This window comes from Suricata suricatta, chromosome 17, assembly GCF_006229205.1.
Source record: "Suricata suricatta isolate VVHF042 chromosome 17, meerkat_22Aug2017_6uvM2_HiC, whole genome shotgun sequence".
NCBI lineage: Eukaryota > Metazoa > Chordata > Mammalia > Carnivora > Herpestidae > Suricata > Suricata suricatta.
The window spans coordinates 5119063-5138997 of NC_043716.1; the positions used below are offsets into that span (position 1 = coordinate 5119063).

The window sequence follows — 19935 nt, forward strand, 5'->3', positions numbered from 1 at the left end:
ATTCTGTGTCTTCTCTCTCTGATCCTTCCCACTCGTGCTCTGTCTCACTCTGTCTTTCAAAATATAAAAATAAAATGTAAAAAAAAATTAAAAATAAATAAACATTAAAAATTTTTTAATGTTTACTCTCTCCAGTAATCACTGAAATGTAATGTTTCGATTTGGCAAAAACCACTCACTCCCCACCCAAAAAGAAAAGGCTCTAGCCAAGGGTACTCAGCGCGAGAGGACATGCACACTCCCACTCTCATTCAGAACCGAAAGAAGTATCAATCAGCACAGAATTTCCAAGAAGAAATTAAACCAAAAATTTTAAACGTTGCATGCTCCCTCTCACCTGGGAATTCTGAGTCTAGAAATTTTCCCTGGGGAAACTAATCAAGGTCATGCACAGAGTTCTGCCTGCAGAGATCGAAAGTATTGTTTATAACACCACTGAAATGGAATCCACTTGAATATGACCATAGGGAAATGGTTTTAAAAAAACAAAACTACCAGCAACGATAAGGGTGCATCCCTGGGCTGACTGCCTACTTACCATCTACAGTCATCAAGGGATCCTTCATGATTGACTTTGACAAATAATCTAAGTAGTGTGTTTCACTGAGAAATCACAACAGTTTGTGCAACATTGTCCTGTTTTTCTGGGAGAAAAAAATACACATCTTTCTTTAGTTTGTTTTCATTTTCTAGGCTTTCAACAATCACAGGCATCAATTACATAGTTTTTAAATAATCAAAGGTGGTAACGACCGGAGCTGTTTTCAGAGGTGAGACCGAGATCCTCCCAGGGACTTGGGGAGCCTGTTAAGTGAGCACATGAAGGCACTGCCCTCTTCCAGGTCCCCTGATGCCCTCTGCTTTATCGCCCTTGACGGGATGTCTCAGCACGCCGTGGCATCAGACGCTGGCATGTCTGTTGCCAAGGCTAGTCATTTATTTAAGATGTTCCTTGCAGAAGGCCTTCCCTACACAGGAGGAAGAGAAGCGGTGTGTGAATTTCTCATAAACAAACCAAAGCTATGTTTCCTAGCAAGGGAGTTGAACTCCGATGGTGGTAGACGTTTCTCCACCTACCAAGAGCACCTGCTTCATGATGCAATTGGATGGGGCAAATGGCGAACTTCTTAATTGTCCTTTCTTCCCCGTTGGGGATATCGGCTGATGGCTGTTCTTTTACTGTGGTGATCATACGGTCAGGATTCCTGGGAGACTAATAAAGCCTTCCCAGTTATCTTAGAAACTGATTTGAGCAGCATGTGGCCATGACAAGACCAACTGTGAAGCGTCAGTGAACGGTTGAGCAGCTCAGGTCTGGTTACTGAGGGTTAAGGTGGTGGCTATGCAGTCGAATGTATGGATTCACATTGGCCAACAACCGTGGGATCTGGCAAGTTACTGCTGCTCAGTTTTCCCACCCCTCACATGGAGACAATACTAATTCTTACCTCTTATCCACAGGCTTCCCCATTGTACACACCCCAATTCTCAGCACACCGTAATTTCCAGAGTCTTCCCTGAGTATTATCAAAGGGACCCCACATCCTTCTCCACTGAGCACATGGTACCTGCAAATGGGTGTTTTGGTGCAGGTGCAGGTGGCCTTTCTGGAAAAAGTAGGGGGACAAGATGCCGTATCTGTCCTCCTCTGCCCTTCCTCGCATTTCATTTAGAGCCCCAGACATCTTCTCTGGGACCTGAGAGATTGTGTGAGCATGGACAGTAGATTCAGGTTGTGGTCACCCTCACAGTAGAGCTCCGCCTTGTCTGCTCCCGACAAATCCTCAAACCAACCAGCAGCAGGAATGAGTCCCCCGACAAAGAAATGGAACCAAGCACTTATTACCACCTCTCCTTACATCCTCTGCGTGGCCCTTTGCTTGTTAGACACGAGGACCATAAATTATGGACACTTCAGTCTGGAAGGAATCTCGGAGTTGATTCAACTCCTCTAACCTCCTACCTGCCATCCACAGTCGCCCCCTGTCTTTGTCCCTCCACTGTAACAAATTGGCATTGACTGAGTGGCTTACAGGCAACAGAGATTGGTTTCTCACTATTATGGAAGCTGGGAGTCCAAGACCAAGGACGGCATGATTGGGTCCCTGTGCAAGCCCCCTCCCAGGGTGCAGGCAGTCAACTTCCCCTTGTAACATCACCTGGCAGAAAGGGGGCTAAGGGCTCCCTGGGGTCGCTCTTGTATGTCACCAATCCCATTCATGAGAGTGCCACCTTCATGACCTAAGTACCTTCCAAAAATCCTTCTTCTTTATACCATCTCCCTGGGGTTTAAGATTACAACAAGTGAATTTTGAGGGGACACAAATATTTAGTACCAAATATGTCTGAACTGATTTCCCATCCTCTTTCTAGTGTTTCCCACTGAGCAATCCTTAGGAAATGAGGCCTTTATCAGATCACCCTCCTGTCTGGGAATCAACAGCCTTTCAGGATAAAGTTGGAGTCTTTCATCTGTCATTAAAAACAGCCGTGACCTAACCTCATTCCACCCCCCCTGTATCTCTGCCTTCTCTAGCACTCACCTTCCACCTACTCTGAATCATCTGTTCTGCTAGCTCCTCTCCCACGCTTTGGCCTTGACCTTCCTTTACATGTAAGAATACAGCCCTCTTCTGATTTCCCATCCTTCAGTCCAAAACTGGCATCTCTTTTATATCCTCATTCAAGATTGACCTTCTTTATGAAGCCTTCCCCAATTATACTCTATGAAAATCTTCAAGATGTTTTATGTACCCTCTGCAATCATATATACATCTATTTATTATCTCACTCAAAAACATTGGATGTCTACTGTGTGCAACAAAGATTGTGTCAGATCTACCTTCATATCTTCCCATGTGCCTAGCATAGTGGAATCATGTATTTATCCAACTGATGGTTATTGAGTGTAAGTTTGTCAATTTACAAAATACAAAGATGAATGATCCAGCACTTGCCATCATGAAGTCCCACTGTGTTAGAAGAGACAACAAGGCGGGTGCCTGAGTGGCTCAGTCAGTTAAGCATCCAGCTTTGGCTCAGGTCATGATCTCATGATTCATGGGTTCAAGCCCCGCATCGGGCTCTGTGCTAATAGCTCAGAGCCTGGAGCCTGTTTCAGATTCTGTGTCTCCCTCTCTCTCTGACCCTCCCCTGCTTGTGCTGTCTCTCTCTGTTTCTCAAAAATTAATTTAAAAAACATAAAAAATTAAAAAAAAAGAGAGAGACAAGAAGGCATGTACCTATGTCATGATAACAAAATGTATAAAGCAGTAAATGTTCCCCCTAAGAAATTACAGAGAATAAGAGAGTTCACAGGGTGTACAGATCACTGGCAGCTAAGGGGGTAGCAAGGTCATCTTTCAGTTGACCATGAAGGACGAATAAGAACAGAACAAATGGCCAAATGGGAGAAAAGATCAGAATGTAAGGAAAGGAAATGATGCAGATGGAAGCCAGCAGAAAGGCCAGCAAGAGGCTATGTGCTGGGACTGCTCCAAGAAGGTCATGGGCAGGAAAGCAGGCATGAGCATGTTCACTGTTCAATGGAGGGTCATGCCCATTGCCTGCACACAGTGCTCTGCATGACGGTCCCCAGAAAGTGAGCACTCCCTTCCTGAACGCCCTATCTCCTGGGTCTCCAGCAGTGGGGCTGGCTTCTGCTGAGCTGTATGTTCCGAATGGATGGTGGCCTTTTGGGCCACCAAGAAGGGCTGCATTGGAAAGCCAAAGATGGCCATCAATGGGCAAGGGCTGCCTTTCTCTGGCCTGAGTCAGGGACGGCCTTCCTAGAGGTGCATGGGACAGGTGTAAGAATGAGCCCTATAGATCAGGAATTGTATGAGATTCTCTCCCAAGTATCAGCCCTGTGTGACCAGTTTGTATATCCAAAGAACTGAGATCCCCCTTGGAGCTCAGTCCTGCTCTGGTGTTGCAGAAGGGTCTCTATTTGTAGGTTCTAGCAAAATGACAGTATAGGGTAGAGCTCAAGACTGCTGTGTTTGGAGTCCCTACATGTGAATTTTAATCCAGGTTCAAATTACTTTCTGTGCGATCTTGGGCAACTCGGTGTCATCTATAAAATGTGAATGATCTGGACCCGTGGGTGGCTCAGTCGATTAAGCGTCCAACTTCAGCTCAGGTCACGATCTCATGGTTCATGAGTTCGAGCCCCACATTGGGCTCTGTGCTGACAGCTCAGAGCCTGGAGACGGCTTTGGATTCTGTGTCTCCCTCTTTCTCTCCACCCCTTCGCTGCTCACACTCTGTCTCTCAGAAATAAATAAACATTTAAAAAAATGTTTAAAATGTGAATGACCTCACAGGATTTCTGTGAGGTCTCAATGACTTGTAAATTACTTAGCACAGTAAGTGTATGACAGAATGCATGGTAACTGATAATAAAAAAGATGACTGTCTTTGCTCAGACACAGAAAAACTCCATTTACGCTGAGATAGCAATGCACATGGTTTCTTAGGCCGGGCACCAAGTTGAGAGCATCCTCCAACTGGTATTGCAATGTGAAGAACAAATGTGAAGGTTACAAATGGATCCAGATCTCTCTCTCTCCCTCTCTCTCTCTGTCTCTCTGTCTCTCTCTCTCTCTCACACACACACACACACACACACACACACACACACACGCATGCACACACACAAATTCACTTCTTAAAGAAAACTATGAAACTATGTCACATACACTCATAGCTCATAGTAGTTACAGAATAGATGCAGATCCTCTGGCAACCTACTTTTTTCATTTGGGATATTTTGGGGTTTCCCAAAAGACCGCCTGCCCTCTAAATATCAATCATCTTTCTGTTCTACTTATTCTAACTGGGGTCTCCTTTTGCAATATTGAGCTACTGCGTGTCACCTGGTAGATGTGTTGGGAGCCTAGATCAAGGTCTGTTGTAGGGCAATTGTAGAATGGGGTGCCTGGGAGTGGGGGTGAGGAGAGTCTGGAATTTGCCATAGACTTTCACCACATCCCCTTTTCCAAGGGAACATCAAAGGTCCCACCTGACATGCCAGCTTGGACAAAGCCATCCACCATCTCCTAGATCCCTCTCATCGCACACCTGGAAGTCTTACCCCATACCATTACCAGGTAGTTCCAGGGCATTTCAAGGTTGATTTCCCATGGGTATGATTTTTTTTAATATTTATTCATTTATTTTGAGCAGAGGGGGAGGGGCAGAGAGAGAGGGAGAGAGAGGATCCCAAGCAGGCTTTGCATTGTCAGTGTAGAGCCTGATGCAGGGCTTGATCTTACGAACTGTGAGATCATGACCTGAGCCCACATCAAGAGTCCAGAAGTAGGATGCTTAACTGACTGAGCCACTCAGGCACCCCTCTGTGCATATGATTTAAATCGCGCTCAGGGATTTGCGTCAGTCCTTACTGCCTAGAGGCTGATAAGTCCCCTGGAAGGAACAGAAGGGCTGGTAAATCCTCCTTTTGTGGTGATTACAATAACCCTTTAGCAGAAGAAACAGCCCGGTGCCTCCAGGCTCATGGGAGCCCAAGCTGTCCCAAAGAAGTGGATCACAGCAGGTGGCAGGCAGCTCTCCCAGGGAAACCTCAAGTTTGTCTTTTTAAGTGAATCTGGCACAGGACACACTGTTTGCCTGTGTGGGCATGACAACCCAGGCAGACTTGAAAATTGAAATCCTTGCCAGGAGTGGGGAAGCAGAGCATACCCACTAGGGAGGTGCTTACACAAAGCCAGACTCCCAGGGGGTAGGACCCAGGGGACCCTGAGTCTAAGCCTCTAAAGTAAGAGAAGACCGAGGTGTACAGGAGGAGGGGGAAATGGACAGGACACGAGAATGGATGACCTCACAACATCATTGGCAGTGAACCAGTCACCTTGGGAAGAGTCCTGCCTTCTGACACCAGGAATCACAGACACCAGGATCAAAAGGTGGGGGGGGGGGTGTCACAGTAGAAGGTCAACTAATCCTCAAGACACAGTGAAAGTGTGGGCTGGATTTGAGCTGGGAAAGGAGGGGTACCTTACTCTTCCAACACACACTTATACTCAGACACATCTAAAATATTACAACCCACAAGCCTGGCTATGGGCCCAGAAGATCTGCCACTCTGAGCATGAAGAGGGTGAAGAATAAGAACCTAGAAAGTGGGACAGGCAATCAAGTATCATCACCATGGCCTCTTGCCCATTTCTTCTGCCTCAAGACTTTATTCATTTACTCATTCAGTCATCATTCACAAACTTGTTCCCATGCCTCCAAGGAGCCCAGCCTGGGGAATATTTCCTTAAGGTAAACATGAAAGAAATGTGATTGATCACCACCTCCAGAAATGTTCAATGTATTCATTAATAGTTGGGGAGAAGGGCCTCACAGGCAAAAGTTTTGAATCATCTCTGAAAGAGTGAATGAAGGAGAGAGAAACAAAAAGACAAATTTATATGCGATTAGACACTGAAAGCAAATGGCAGGAGAAAATAAATGATCAGTTATCAGAAGGGCAAGGACATCCTTGTGCACTGAATGGCCTGGGGATGACTTTATGAAGGCAAAGCTGGAGTTTTATCTTCAAGGATTGGAAGGGTTTTGAGGGGGAAGTAAGGAGAAGAACGAACCAGGTGGAAGATGCCCCCAAGCAAAGCACTGAGGTGGTGATGGGCACTGGGAACAGCAGAGGACAACCAGTACACACAGGTGCTGGCGTTTTGAATGAGGTGAGCCAAGCCTAGACCATGTCCAGCTTTGAAAATGTGGTAACATTGACAGATGATGGTCTTGATTCCAGCTGCTGAAGTAATCACCTAGCATGCTTTTGAAGTGCTGATTCCTGGGGCTGGTCTCTCAGATCACCTAAATTATAATTAGGGGCTGGGGGAAGGTCCCAGAAGTTTTTAATGAGTTCCTTAGGTAATTCTTCAGTAGACTCATTCAAAAATCTTTGGCCTTAGGCATCTAAGTTTTAACCTCTTGGTAGTTTATAGTATTTGCAAGCTAAAAGCTAGGACGAAATTAGCATTTAAGGAAGACTAATCTGAAGGTGTCTGAATGGCTCTGTTGGTTGGGCGTCTGACTCTTGAGTTCAGCTCAGGTCATCATCTCATGGTTCATGAGATTGGGCTCTGCACTGACAGCATGGAGGCTGCTTGGGATTCTTCTCTCTCTGTCTGTCAAAACAAATACATAAACATTTTTAAAAAACTTAAAAAAAAAGACTAATGTGGCTGGAGTGTGCAAGATAGACGCACAAGAGCGGAGACTGGAGGCAGAGAGGAATTCTGGACATTTATCATGGCAATTCCAGAATGTGGCGATGGAGCATAAGAGTTGAGAATCTAGAACCAATAGGCATATTAGCTCTTAGTTCTGTCTCAAGCTCCCCATTGATGGAGACATCATTTACGTCTTTGGGAATTATCTCCCACAACCTTCCCATGACTCGCTGTGACAGAAATTGCTTCTGCTGTATCTGTCACCAGGATGTCCAATACCTCATCACTTTCCCCTTTCCCTCACTCCCCCTCCAGACACACATGAGCAAACGCACGGGCTCGTAAGCGCATGAGCACACATACCCTCCCGTAGCTCATCAGCTCCACAGCCGTTAAACCAGACCCCAGTGTGAGGACACTCACTGTCAGCTTCAGCACCTTCACGGCTGCAGAGGTGAAGGTGGACGTTCCGATTCTAAGAAATCTGTTAACTGCTGGTGCTTCACATGCTCTCAGTGGGCAGAAGGCCCCACCCTGCTTCTCTGCTTCCTTCAAGCAGCCTTGGCACTCAAATGGAAATTATTTTGTCACTTTAAAGTCATGTCAGCCCATCGATCGATGAGTCCTGAGCGCTAATTAATTGTTATGTTATCCAGCTCTATCCATCAGGAGGCTGACGGCCCTGGCTGGGCACTGTGCCAAGACCCAGGACTCCCTGAAGGGACAGGGGGAGGGGGAGACAGGCAATTGAGGGAGTGGAGGTGTGATATGTTGATAAGTCCAGGGAGAGACAGGATGCCAAATCTAGCAGCCCGTTTGCACATCACCGTGGAGAGGAGCTCCAGACACAATCCTGGGATTGTTAGCCTTCCTAGTCCTTGTACATCACAGTCTCTGCCTTTCTCCCTTTCACATCCACACCTGCCTGCCCACATACCCCAAAACCCCATGCATTACCTAGAACACCATCTGCCCAAACGCCCATAGACCATCTTCAGAATGAACCACTGACAGTAGCTTTTGTCAGAGTGAGATAATAAGTTTGCACAGGACAGTTTTTCCATTTGACCCTCTGCATCGACTCCTTACCCTACTCAGTCTCCTGGCTGCAAAATGTTGTGGATTGCTTTGTGGATGATAGTTGGCTCTGGTAAATGGGGAATTCTGGAAAGAAAAAGGAATGGGGCACCTATTTCTTAGGCTACCTCGTGGCACATTCACAGGAGTCTGGCTTTAACCCTCAACTGAAGAGCAGGGAGCCCTATCCACACAGCTCCCTCCCCTCTTGGGTTCCAGCAGCCACTTCCTTCTTTCAACAGCCCAGTTTGAATAAGGCCCCCGACTCTTACGAGTCTCCGGGCACTGCACTATTCCTTATGGGCTCCCTACATTCTGCTCCCACCTTTGAAAATAGTCCCTTGATTAAAGTCCCCCTAACACACCCAATTGGATGTGTATCTGTTTCCTGTCTGCACCCTAACTGTGTTAGGTGGAAAAAAATTCTCCATGTCAAGTAAATGGATAATTTATGACTTGACTTCTCATCCCCCCCTTTTCTTTTAAACTTATTTTTTTTGAGAGACAGAGAGAGACAGAGAACACAAAGGATGGTGAGAGAGAGGGAGATACAGAATCTGAAGACAGACTCCAAGCTCTGAACTAGCTGTCAGCACAGAGCCTGACACAGGGCTTGAACCCATGAACCGTGAGATCATGACCTGAGCTGAAGTCAGACGCTTACCTGACTGAACCACCTGGGAGCCCCTCTCATCCCCCCTTTAACATGGCTCGTGAATATCCAAGAGGAAAGAAAGATACAGTATGTAGAATCCAAAGCTTCTTGGATCCAGAGCCACTCTCCATCCTCTCCCCACCCCAGAATTCAGAGTAAGTATGTAAGGGAAGCCGGATATACACTGACAACCAAGTGCAGACAGCGTAGAGGAGCAGAGGCACCAGAAAGTGCACAGCTCCGTGGACCTCTGCCGGAAAACACAAGAGACCTTGTTAACACACAAGCTTTCAGATAATGATGTGTCAGGAAAAAATACAACCTAAGACCTAGTCCTTTCTCTGCTACCAATTTCCTGATGTTGGACAGATCCCTTCACTTTACTGGGCCTCTTTTTTCACCTATAAAATGAAGTAGCTGAACTTGATCAGTAGATTTTAAACTTATAAACACTGGAACTGTTTGCTCAAATAATATCGCAGGTAGAAGACCGATATGGAAAACAGGCAGAAACCAAGCTGCTCTGGGTGAGGCAAGGGTTGGGGGTAGGGGCATGGGGAGGGGGTAAGCAGTGTTAAAACACCATCCACTAGACTCTATTCTTAAGGCCCTTGCGGAACCTCCAAAGAGTCCGCAAGATTTCCTGGAGCCAGGTTTGGAAAGACTGTTCTAGAGGCAAAGCCTCTAGTGTCTGCTTTGATGTGAGCACAAGGTGGCCTCCACAGGGGGTCACTGCTGCTCCCTCCCCACCCCAAAGGATGTAGAGGGGGCCTTTGAGCTTGCACTTAAGGCAAGCTGGCAAAAAGCCCCATGTAGAACCTTTCTCTTTGTTTCTGAAAATATGTCAGTTTATAGCAGCAAGCGATTCCCTTTATTTCAGGGTAGAGAAACTTAGAAGCCCATTAGGTGTCCTCTATACCAAATGACTTTTCTCAGCCAATATTCTAACTACTAAAATGTGCGAGTGAGTATGACATCGATACACAGATCTCATTCTGCCTAGATACAAAATGTTTGGCCTAAAATGTATTGTGGGTTTTACTGATACCAAAAGGCTTGAAAACACCTTTAGGCGCCCCAGAGACTAAGGACCCAGCCAGACACTCCCTCCTTCCTGATCTGCCCCCACCATCCCTTTTGCTGACTACTGAGGTCTCCAGGCTACCCGAAGACTCCACCAGTCTGGCGGAGAAACAGGGAACTGGGGAGGGTACCTGGGTGAAGCTGGCCATGGCCCAGTGAGAAGGCTAGCGAATCCTATCCCCATATGGTAACTGCAAAGCTGCACAAAATTGATCAAAACAGTCACTTCAGTATTCTGGACAATTAACCAAAAAGCTTGCAATGTCTGAGAAGCATTCATGCTTGAAAACCTTCTGCATTTAAGGCAGGAGTGGAGAATTGATGACGCTCTTGGGGCTTCTCCCAGCCTCCCCCCAGATCATTCCGCACAGGGGTTCTGCCCCAACAGGGCAGGCTGAGTATTGGTAGCTGAGCTCCCATGTTGGATGACAGCCCCGCCTCTCACGACATACAGAGGAAAACCAGGCAATTAATGGCTGACTTCTCATTTAAGGCAATGCAAACCAATCATAGTTGGGAAGACCCATTCGAAGTCCTGAGGGTACCTGTCAGCCAAGAATTCTGTTACAGCAAAATTAATGTCCTTTTTTAAAAAGTTTATTTATTTTGAGAGAGAGAAAGTACAAATAGAAGAAGGGCAGAGAGAGAGGGAGAGAAAATCCAATCAGGTTCCACACCATCAGCACACAGCCCGGTGCAGGGCTCAAACCCACGAAGCTGTGAGATCATGACCTGAGCCAAAACCAAGAGTTGGATGTTTAACTGACTGAGCCATCAAGGTGCCCCAAGCAAAATTAACCTTCAAAAGTAAAGATGCAATAAGGACATTTTCAAGTAAACAAAGGCTGATAGCAGACCTAATTGACAAGAAGCACTAAGGAAGCTTCACAGGCTGAAAAAAAAAAAAATGTACACCAGACAGTAACTCAAATTCACAGGGAGAAATGAAGAACACCAGAAATGATAAGTATGTGATCAATGTGAGAAACTCTATTTGCTCTCGTGTCCTCACTCAACTTTTTAAAAAGACATAACATTATATATCAATAACTTTAATACTGATCATGGGATATAATGTATGGATCTTCTGTTCCCCTCTCTCTGCCCCTCCCCCACTTGTGTTCTCCCAAAAATAAATAAATATTTAAAAGAAGAGAAAAAATTGATAAATTGGGCTTCAGCAAAATTGTTCCGCAAAAGACCCTGTTAAAAGAAGGAGAAGACGAGCTACAGTAGGGGAGGAAATATTTACAAACCATATCTCTTACAAGTAACTATTATCTAGGCTATAAAAAGAACTCTCGACATTTAATAGGAAAAATGCAAACAATCTGATTAGAAAGTGGGCAAAAGTAATCAAGAAACATTTCATCGAAGAAGATATACAGATGAAAAATAAGCACAATGAAAAGATGTTTAACATCATTAGCCATTAGGGAAATACAAACTATAGCCACAGCAAGGTATCACTGCATAGCTATCAGAGCTAACTAAAAACGTCTAAAATAAAAAATAATGAGAACACCAAATGCTCATGAAGATGTGGAGAAACTGGATGACTCATTCGTTGCTGGTGGGAATGTAAAATGGTACAGCCCCTCCAGAAGACAGTTTGGCAGAGTCTTTGAAATATTAAACATATAACAATCACATAATCCAATGCTCAGGAGCAAAATCCTAAGCATTTATCGTAGAAAATGAACACACATTGACACATAAAACCTGCAAATGAATGTTTATAGCAACTCTATTCGAAATATCACAAAACTGAGGATGGCCCAGATGTCCTTCAAAAACATGAATAAATTGTGGTACACTTAGATCATGGAATATTTACTACTCAGCAATAAAAAGTAATTAACTATTGATACATGCAACAACCTGGTGCATCTCCGGTGAATTACGCTTGATGAAAGAATCTAATCCAAAGGTTGTATACTGTATGATTCCATTTACATAACACTCTTGAAACCATAAAAGTATAGAAGTGATGGACAGATTAATGGTGGCCAGGGGTTAACGAGGGAGTGGATGTAGGAAGGAAATGGGTGTGGCTATAAAAGGGGCACCGGAAGAATCCAGCTGGTGGTGGAAGTGTTCCATACCTTGACTGCATTCATCTCAATATGCTGGTTTTGATAGAGTCTGTAGTTTTGTAAAGTGTTACCACTGGGAGAGCTGGTCAAAGGATATACAAGATATCTGTATTCTTTCTTTGAGTTGCATGAAAGCAACTCAAAGAAATTTGTTTCATTGTAGAAAATAATACAATAAAGGCAACATTCATTTTGCTTATAAATCTGTGATCGGAGCAAGGCTCCGTGGGTATAGTTTGTCTCTGCTCTGCTCTGCTCTGCTCTGCTTGTTTTGGCTTGGGTGGCTAGAAGGCTGGGGGGCTGGGATCATCTGAAGTCTTCCTCACTGGAAGTTGATGCTGGTTGTTGACAGATATCTTAGCTGGAGCTGCCAGCCCTTACCTGTAGCCTTTGCAGGTGGCTTGGACTCCCTTACAACATGGGGACTGTGTTCCAAGGTTGAGTGTGCCTCCAGAGAGCCAGGCGAAAGACATATGGACTTCTGCAACCCAGTAAATGTGGAAGTCATACAGCATTCCTTCTGCCGCAATATGACCACTGAGGCAGTCACAAAGGCCCTCCAGTTTCAAGGAGAAGGAGAGGCTGCTCCCTCTAATGTTCTGGGAGAGGATGGGGACTAGAACTATAAGTGTGGCTGTTTTTTAAAGTATCATGTGCCACAGTCTCTCAAGGCTGACCTTCTCGCTTCCAAATCTACAAGACTGCCCATAGCTACATAGTTTATATGCCATGGGCCCAACCATGCAGAGAGACCAAACCTCTCTTAAAATGATTCCCAATGTCTGGAAAAGGAGCTCTAAAGGGCCCAGGTTGAGTCATGTATTCACACCTGGTCAAATCAACCATGACCTAGAGTCTGGGCTGAGTGAAGGGGAGCAGGGTCATGTCACATACAACTAGAGCTAGGAGGTGGGGGGGGGGGCACAATAGAAGGGAGCACACTTCTGAGTAGGAGGAGGACTTGCTTCTAGCAATCGAGGCAACCCAGAAAATGCCAAAGCACATAAGGTAGATTTTCTTTTTGGAAAACTGTATGTTCTGTCAAGAGACAGGACGTAAAACAACATGACACAGAAAGGTTAGATATAAAAGGATAGGCAAAGTTTATCAGGCAAATGCAAACAAAAGAAAAGCTGGGTTGGCAATATAAATATCAGATCAAGAGGACTTAAAGACAAAAAAGGGCATTAAATAGGACAGAAAGGGTTATTTAGTGTTGATAAACAGGGCGGCTGCAAGGAAGACATGAGCACCAGGAGCTTTTTGTGCTGGATAATGTGGCTATGAAATACAGAAAACCAAATCTATAACAAATACCAAGAGAAAAATGACAGGAACAACGTAGTGGGAGACCCTGATACACGTCCCTCAGTCCTTGACGGAATAAATAGTCAGTGAATGAATTGGGATAGAACAGAACTGAATAATGTATTTCATGTGTCTGATTTAATAGATCTATGTCAACTTTGTACTCTCCAAAAAGAAAATATACCTCTTCTCTAAGTACTCATGAAACATTTATCAAAATCGATCCTTTAGTAGCCCACAAAGGAAATCTCAATAAATTCCCCAAAGCAGAGAGTACACAAGTCCTGTTCTCTGACCATGATACAGTAAGACAGAAAATTAACAGCCAAAGTGCAAACCAACACATCCAAACGCTTCAAAATGTAACAACTCTACTGAACTCTACTAAAGAGTTCTTGGGTCACAGCAAAAACCAGGGCAGCAATTACTGATCATTTAGGATGTTGCAACCATAAGAAAACTGTGTTTTGACACTCACAAGAAGGAGCTAAAACCTTATATTATTAACAGAAAAGAGGAAAAATAAATGGACTAAAGATTCAAGCCCAGAAATGAGAAAGCAAAAACAAAACAAAACAAAGGAAATTAGGAGGCAGAGATGAACAAGTCCAAAAGCATAATATAATGATTTGAAGACCAAAAAAATAATAATAAATAAAATGATTGATACGTATAAGGGGTGGTTTTTGGAAACAGAATAATAATATGAGTAAATGGCTGATCCAAAAAACATTAGCAGAGAAAATTAAGAATAAGAAAAAGGTTGGGATTTCATATGTAGAGGGTTTTTTTTTTTTTTGAGGAGTGGTATAGTATTGAGCTAATAAAGCTAAAAACTGTTCAATGGATATGTTTAAGAAAAATAGAAATTAGAAGTTAAGTTTAGAGTTAGAAAACTGAATTAGTTCGTAAGGGAAATGTTGCCGAGCATGATAAGCAGTGTGCGTAACAGTCAATGTGCCAACCCACCGGGGTTTGCCATCCCAGGTTTCACCTGCTAAGCCAATTATTCAACCTCTCCAAGCCTCAGTTTTCCTAACTCTAAGCTGGTGATTATAACAACATCCATCTCCCAAATCTGTTGTTGCACAGACAATGAAATAATAAGTCGTCTCCTCCTATGGTCCTAACAGGGGAGCTCCACAAAAGACACCAGAAATTTCTATTACTGCATCCCTTCAAACTTCCAGAGAAGAGGTGCCCCATGTGCCGTATTAACAGTTTCAGAGCACACAGAAAAATGGAATGTTATTCACCTGACTTTACAAAATCATTTATCTTAATGAACAAATTTGCGATGTTAGCACAAAAAGAGACAGATTTTCTTTGAGAATATATAGGAATTAAATAAAACATATGCAAATAGAATCCAGTGTTGTAATGAAAGAATACCACCAAAATCAAATAAGAAAATTTCCAGAAAGAGATGAATGGCTCAGTGTGAGGAAACCTATCAATCCACTTTTTCACGTGGCCAGCCTGTTGGCAGTATGTTGATCTAGAAAGACTTGTTTTTTATTATTCACCTAAGGAAATAAGACAGCTGAAGATCAGTGTTCAAGATTGCCTGATGTAAAGTTACTGAACTTTTAAACAACCTAAATATACAATAACAGGGGAATGCTTAACCACATCTGTTAAATAAACATATTAAACATAAATTATAGATATATATTGTATTCTATAGAATTACTATTGTGAAACCATATAAAATATTTTGAGGAATATTTCAAAACATAAATGTATTCAAGGGGCACCTGGCTGGTTCAGTTGGTAGACTCTTGATCTCAGGGTTGTGAGTTTGAGCCCCATGTTGAGTGTAGACATGACTTAAACATAAAATCTTAAGGAGCACCTGGGCAGCTCAGTCAGTTAAGTGTCTGACTTCAGCTTAGGTCATGGTCTCACCGTTCGTGGGTTCAAGCCCGTCTAAAGCTCTGTGCTATCAGCTTGAAGCCTGGAGCCCCATTTCAGATTCTGTGTCTCCCTCTCTCTCTGCCCCTCCTCTGCTCGTGTTCTGTCTCTCTCTCTCAAAAAATAAATAAACATTAAAAAATAAAATTAAAACTAAAAAATTCTTAAAAAGAGAAACTATATTCAAGGTATGTTGTCCACTAAGTATAAAGGAAACAGATTAAAAGTAGTATATATATAGCAAGCTTACATATGTAGAAACTATCCATTATTTATCTGTTTGTGTCCATGTACATATGCATATGAACAGTTAGGTTTCTTCCTTTTCCTTGCTACTATAATGGTGCCACAATGAATAACCTCACACATTTGTTGTTTTACACAAATGTGAGGATAAAATCATTGTATTTTTCTCCATTTTAGGAGTTGAAATCTTATTCTCCCTTGTGTAAAATGAAAAATGCCCAAAGTAATTCATTGCAAGTGTGAGAGTGTGTGTGTGTAAACACACACATAGTAATTTATAGGGGGCAGAGAAACAAAAGGAAATATAACAAAGTGTCATGGTGGTTACTTCAAGACAGTTTTAATTTTCATCTTCATACTTTAAATTTCTTTCCTTGATGCCAATGTAGGAAAAAATTAAATGTCAGCAAAACATTTGAAATGAGATTCAAACAAAGGGAAGAGCATTGATCTTGTAAACAAAATATCTAAATTCAAGACATTTACCCTGCTTGCAAACTCATCTGTGAAGAAACATGATAAGGACTGCTTCAAATAAGGTATTTAAGGAGTTTTTGACAGAGTCTGGAAATTGGTAGGCCAATAATATACATTCCAATCGAAATCATGATAAAGATTGTCTTTTTTAGAATATATGTTAACGTCTTTAGCGCAGAACACAATTGTGACCAGGGCTTATTAACTGAACCTGAACTGATCCCCCTTTCCTTGGTGGTACCTAGACTCTGAGATGGAAGATTAAGAATCGTTCCTCTGTAATTGCCACTGCCCACCATTCCACCTGGGTTCTTCCATTGCTGCAGCTATCTCATTGATGCCGCCATACTGCCTAAAAACAAATATACCAAAAAAATAACAGCAGAAAGCAATGAGACTGATTTTTTTTTACCTGCCTCTGGAGAACAAGCAAAAAAAGAAAATAAAACCTCTCCATTATCTCCCTTCCTGGATCCTTTCCTCTTGCTTAAATCCAGGTCCAGTGTGGAATTGATTCAACATTTGGCAAATGGATTTTTCCCCTTGAATATAACTTAATATTCTGTCCTGGGAAGGAAGAATATCTTTATGTGAGAAAGTCTGGCTTGTTGCCCAAACCTACAATCCACTGGATAGCTGTCTGTGACTGTTTAGAGTCAGGAACGATGTCATGATTCCATTTGTATGGGAAATTTGGTCTAGTAGGAGTACACAGGATGATTTGTCTTTGAAATGGCCAGAGACTGGAGCTAAGAGAAATCTGGACAAAAAGATCTATTATACGCCTGGATTTAGGGGGTGGCTGTAGGAACAAGATCTGGGGAATTCACCGGATATGGAGGATGAAGGGAGGGAAATGGGCGACCATGAAGGGAGCTTTACATTCAAGCCCATGGAACATTAGTGCCATGGACAGACAGAAGCCTGGCCATTGGAGGATAAAGCAATGGGATGATGAGCTCACTTTGGGACATGATGGTTTGGGCTAAGGGCAGGAATTTCAAGGCCATGTCCATAAGCAACTTAAATCAAACCCTTCACACTAGACAGACTTCTAATGAGAGGTGTAGATTTGAGAACTATCAGTTTGGGTAAGAAGGTGGAGCCTTCATGAAGCATTCGTATGTTGAGAATACAAGAGGAAATGGGATCTGGTGAGGAAGTCTTACAGTGAACAGCCAAAGACTATGATGACAAGGGTAGAAAAGATGGTTTCAAAGCAAGATATAAGGAAACAGGTGCAGATGTTGTAATCCCAAGAGAATGGTATGGCCATAATCCATGGTTGAGATAAACTAGATCAAAGATTTTATGCCTCGTTTTCCCCTTGCTTTAGGTAAAATTAGATTCAAAATTATAATGTTGAATCGAAGCAAGCACATAAGGATGAAGTGTGTTTTCGTGGCAAAACCATACTGTCATTAGGTTTAAGAAGACTTTTTAGATTGCTTTGAACTCTGGGCTTTGGTAACTGTGACTCCATTAATTTTGTGACTTGTCCAATCGATGTGGACTTTGCCGTTTATAATTAATATACATGGTTTTGAAATGTTGGGCTGTGTTATTTATAGACAGAACAGAGCCTAGAATGCAGGATTCCTGTTTGCAAGCAGTGGACAGCTCACATCAGCTTGCCTCATCTCAGGATGCACCCAGACAGCTGTGTATAAAGACTCAGAACAAATCAAAGCCCTATAAAGGTGCAACCACCTTAAGTTAGGACATCCCCTTCCTGGCTAACGATGCCCTACAACCCCTCTACACTCAAAAGGATCTACTTCCCCATGTATGTGTACTTGCCAAGTTCCCCTTAGTCCCCATCCTTCTCCTCTACCCACTTCCACCCCAGCAAACCTCTGTTGCTGGTCAGCCAGAGCCACAGATGTGGGTGGGTCTCCATGGTGACAGAGGAAGCCCTGATGCAGGAGGAGAGAGACACAAACAGCAGAGGAAGGTTCTTTGCACCTAACACACCACGTTCTGCCCTTCCAGGACATCAGAAGGCCCAGGCTTTTTAGGAGGAGTTCCTTTGGCTCAGAGAAACACATTAAACATCAAGAGAGGTGCCGCTGTGTGGGATAGACAGTGGAATGCCTGAACTTTTCTTTAAAAATCTCTTTTCTGTGATTTCCAGGTGATCATCAGTATAACCATCCGATTTTAAGCAGTGCTACCCAGACCCCTACACATGGTGAGAGATGGCTGTGAGCATTCTGTATTCCATCCCCTTTCCCAGTGGCTCCATCCTGACTGCTGATGCCTGCCAGGCATCAGACATATGGTCATGACTCACTGGAGCTCAGGAGGTGTAAGGAGCCCACAGTGGCTCAGTCCCACTCTTAGACCATTGTCTCCTAGTGTTCTGTCTCTGAAACCAGAGTGATCTCGCTGGGAGGGAGACCCTTTCCTAACCCATTGTCATGTGCACGCTAGATCACTTCTTGCAGTCATAAATTCCATATGTCCAGGGCAAAGAGTGAGCATGCTCCTTTGCCCAAGTCTACGTGTGGTACCATTTACTAACGACATGAGACTTGGCATAAACTCCAACAATCCTCCCCAAACCAATTAAGATGTGATAACACTCCAAACCAACCCAGGTGACCTGAGCATATTAGCCCCTTGATAGGGGAAGAAGGTGAAGGTTGGAGAGCGCAGGAGTGGAGAGCATAGCGCCAGAGGGTTACAAAATCCACACAGCCTTCTTATAACACCCTCTTGATCACAACTTAACATCTGGAACTGCAGAGAAAAACTATTTTTGGTACCTGCTCAGAACTTGGTAGAACATAAGACAGCCATGTAAATTATGAACCATCAGTCATTCTGCTGTCTTTGCTCTGAAGGAGTGAAAACATCATTAAATTTTAGTGAGAGAGAAACTCAAAACAAAGATAAATCCTGCAGCTCACTTGGCAGAGAGACTGACAACTCTCCTGTGAGATGATGCTCTGCTTCAGCATTGAGGTGTTGAGCATTTTAATTAGGAAGACAGAAGTGGACTATTTTGATGTCCCCATCTAGTGCTGGGCTCCTAGTGGAAATGTATGATGAAAGCAATAGTTTAATAAGATCTTTCAGGTTGTAAGAACTAGGAAAAACCAGAACTGGAAGAAATTGGAGGGATCAGTTAAGACGTGGCAGTTACCAGTGGTGGTAATGTGGACAAGGGGGGAAAGAAGAATGGTTCAAATATAAAACATTTTGGAGAAAGAGCTGAGAAAACTTAGTGATGAGGTGAATATGGTTGATGAGAGTCAACTGTGAGTAAAATGTGAGAAGAATAGGGGTTCTTATTAAGGCAGTCAGGAGAGCAAGTCCATGTGTAGAGGAGATGAAGTGTTGATGCTGAATTTGGGTCTGGATATCTAAAGCTGGAGAGCATAGGATAGTCAAGAAAAAGGATTCAGCATGCTGCTAGAAATGCAGACATGGAGCCTGGAGGGAGGTTACAGCTGAAGATGTAAGTAAGTGGTGCTTTGGAAACAGGAACAGACGCCCTGTGAGTGGGGGCAGTCTGTGCAAGAAGGCTGAAAGAGAAAAGCAGAAGGCAGAAGCAGAGAGCCTGGGGGGATGCCCATAGTGATGAGGCATCAGCAGGAAGAGGAGCCAGAAAAGGCAAGCAAGGCGTGCTCTGCTCACTCCTGAACATTCTGAAAGGCTAACAGGGAGCCTGTTTTCTCCAGAAGAAGCCAACCCTTCCTGGGTACAGAAAGAGAGTCATTCATCCTTCCTCTTCCTCTCTTCTTTTTTCACCTGCTGCAAAGGCACAAGGGTAGGTGAAACCCAGTCCCTGCCCCTTAAACAGCTCACAGCCTGGGGGAGGCAGGGTTTTCTCTGTCTCTCTTTGTTAGAAGCCACACTTCCTCCAGGA

At 43.6% G+C, this 19935-nt stretch overlaps 1 protein-coding gene across 1 annotated transcript in view; it reads left to right on the forward strand.

Annotated features, from left to right (window-relative positions):
* Window positions 1-19935, forward strand: part of SHISA6 (shisa family member 6) — a gene marked incomplete at its 5' end in the record, with an annotated part of 279326 nt that overhangs the window by 249222 nt on the left and 10169 nt on the right. Inside the window, one exon of the mRNA XM_029928842.1 lies at window positions 18196-18252. Coding sequence (XP_029784702.1) covers window positions 18196-18252 — 57 coding nt within the window. The remainder of the gene's footprint in view (window positions 1-18195; window positions 18253-19935) is intronic.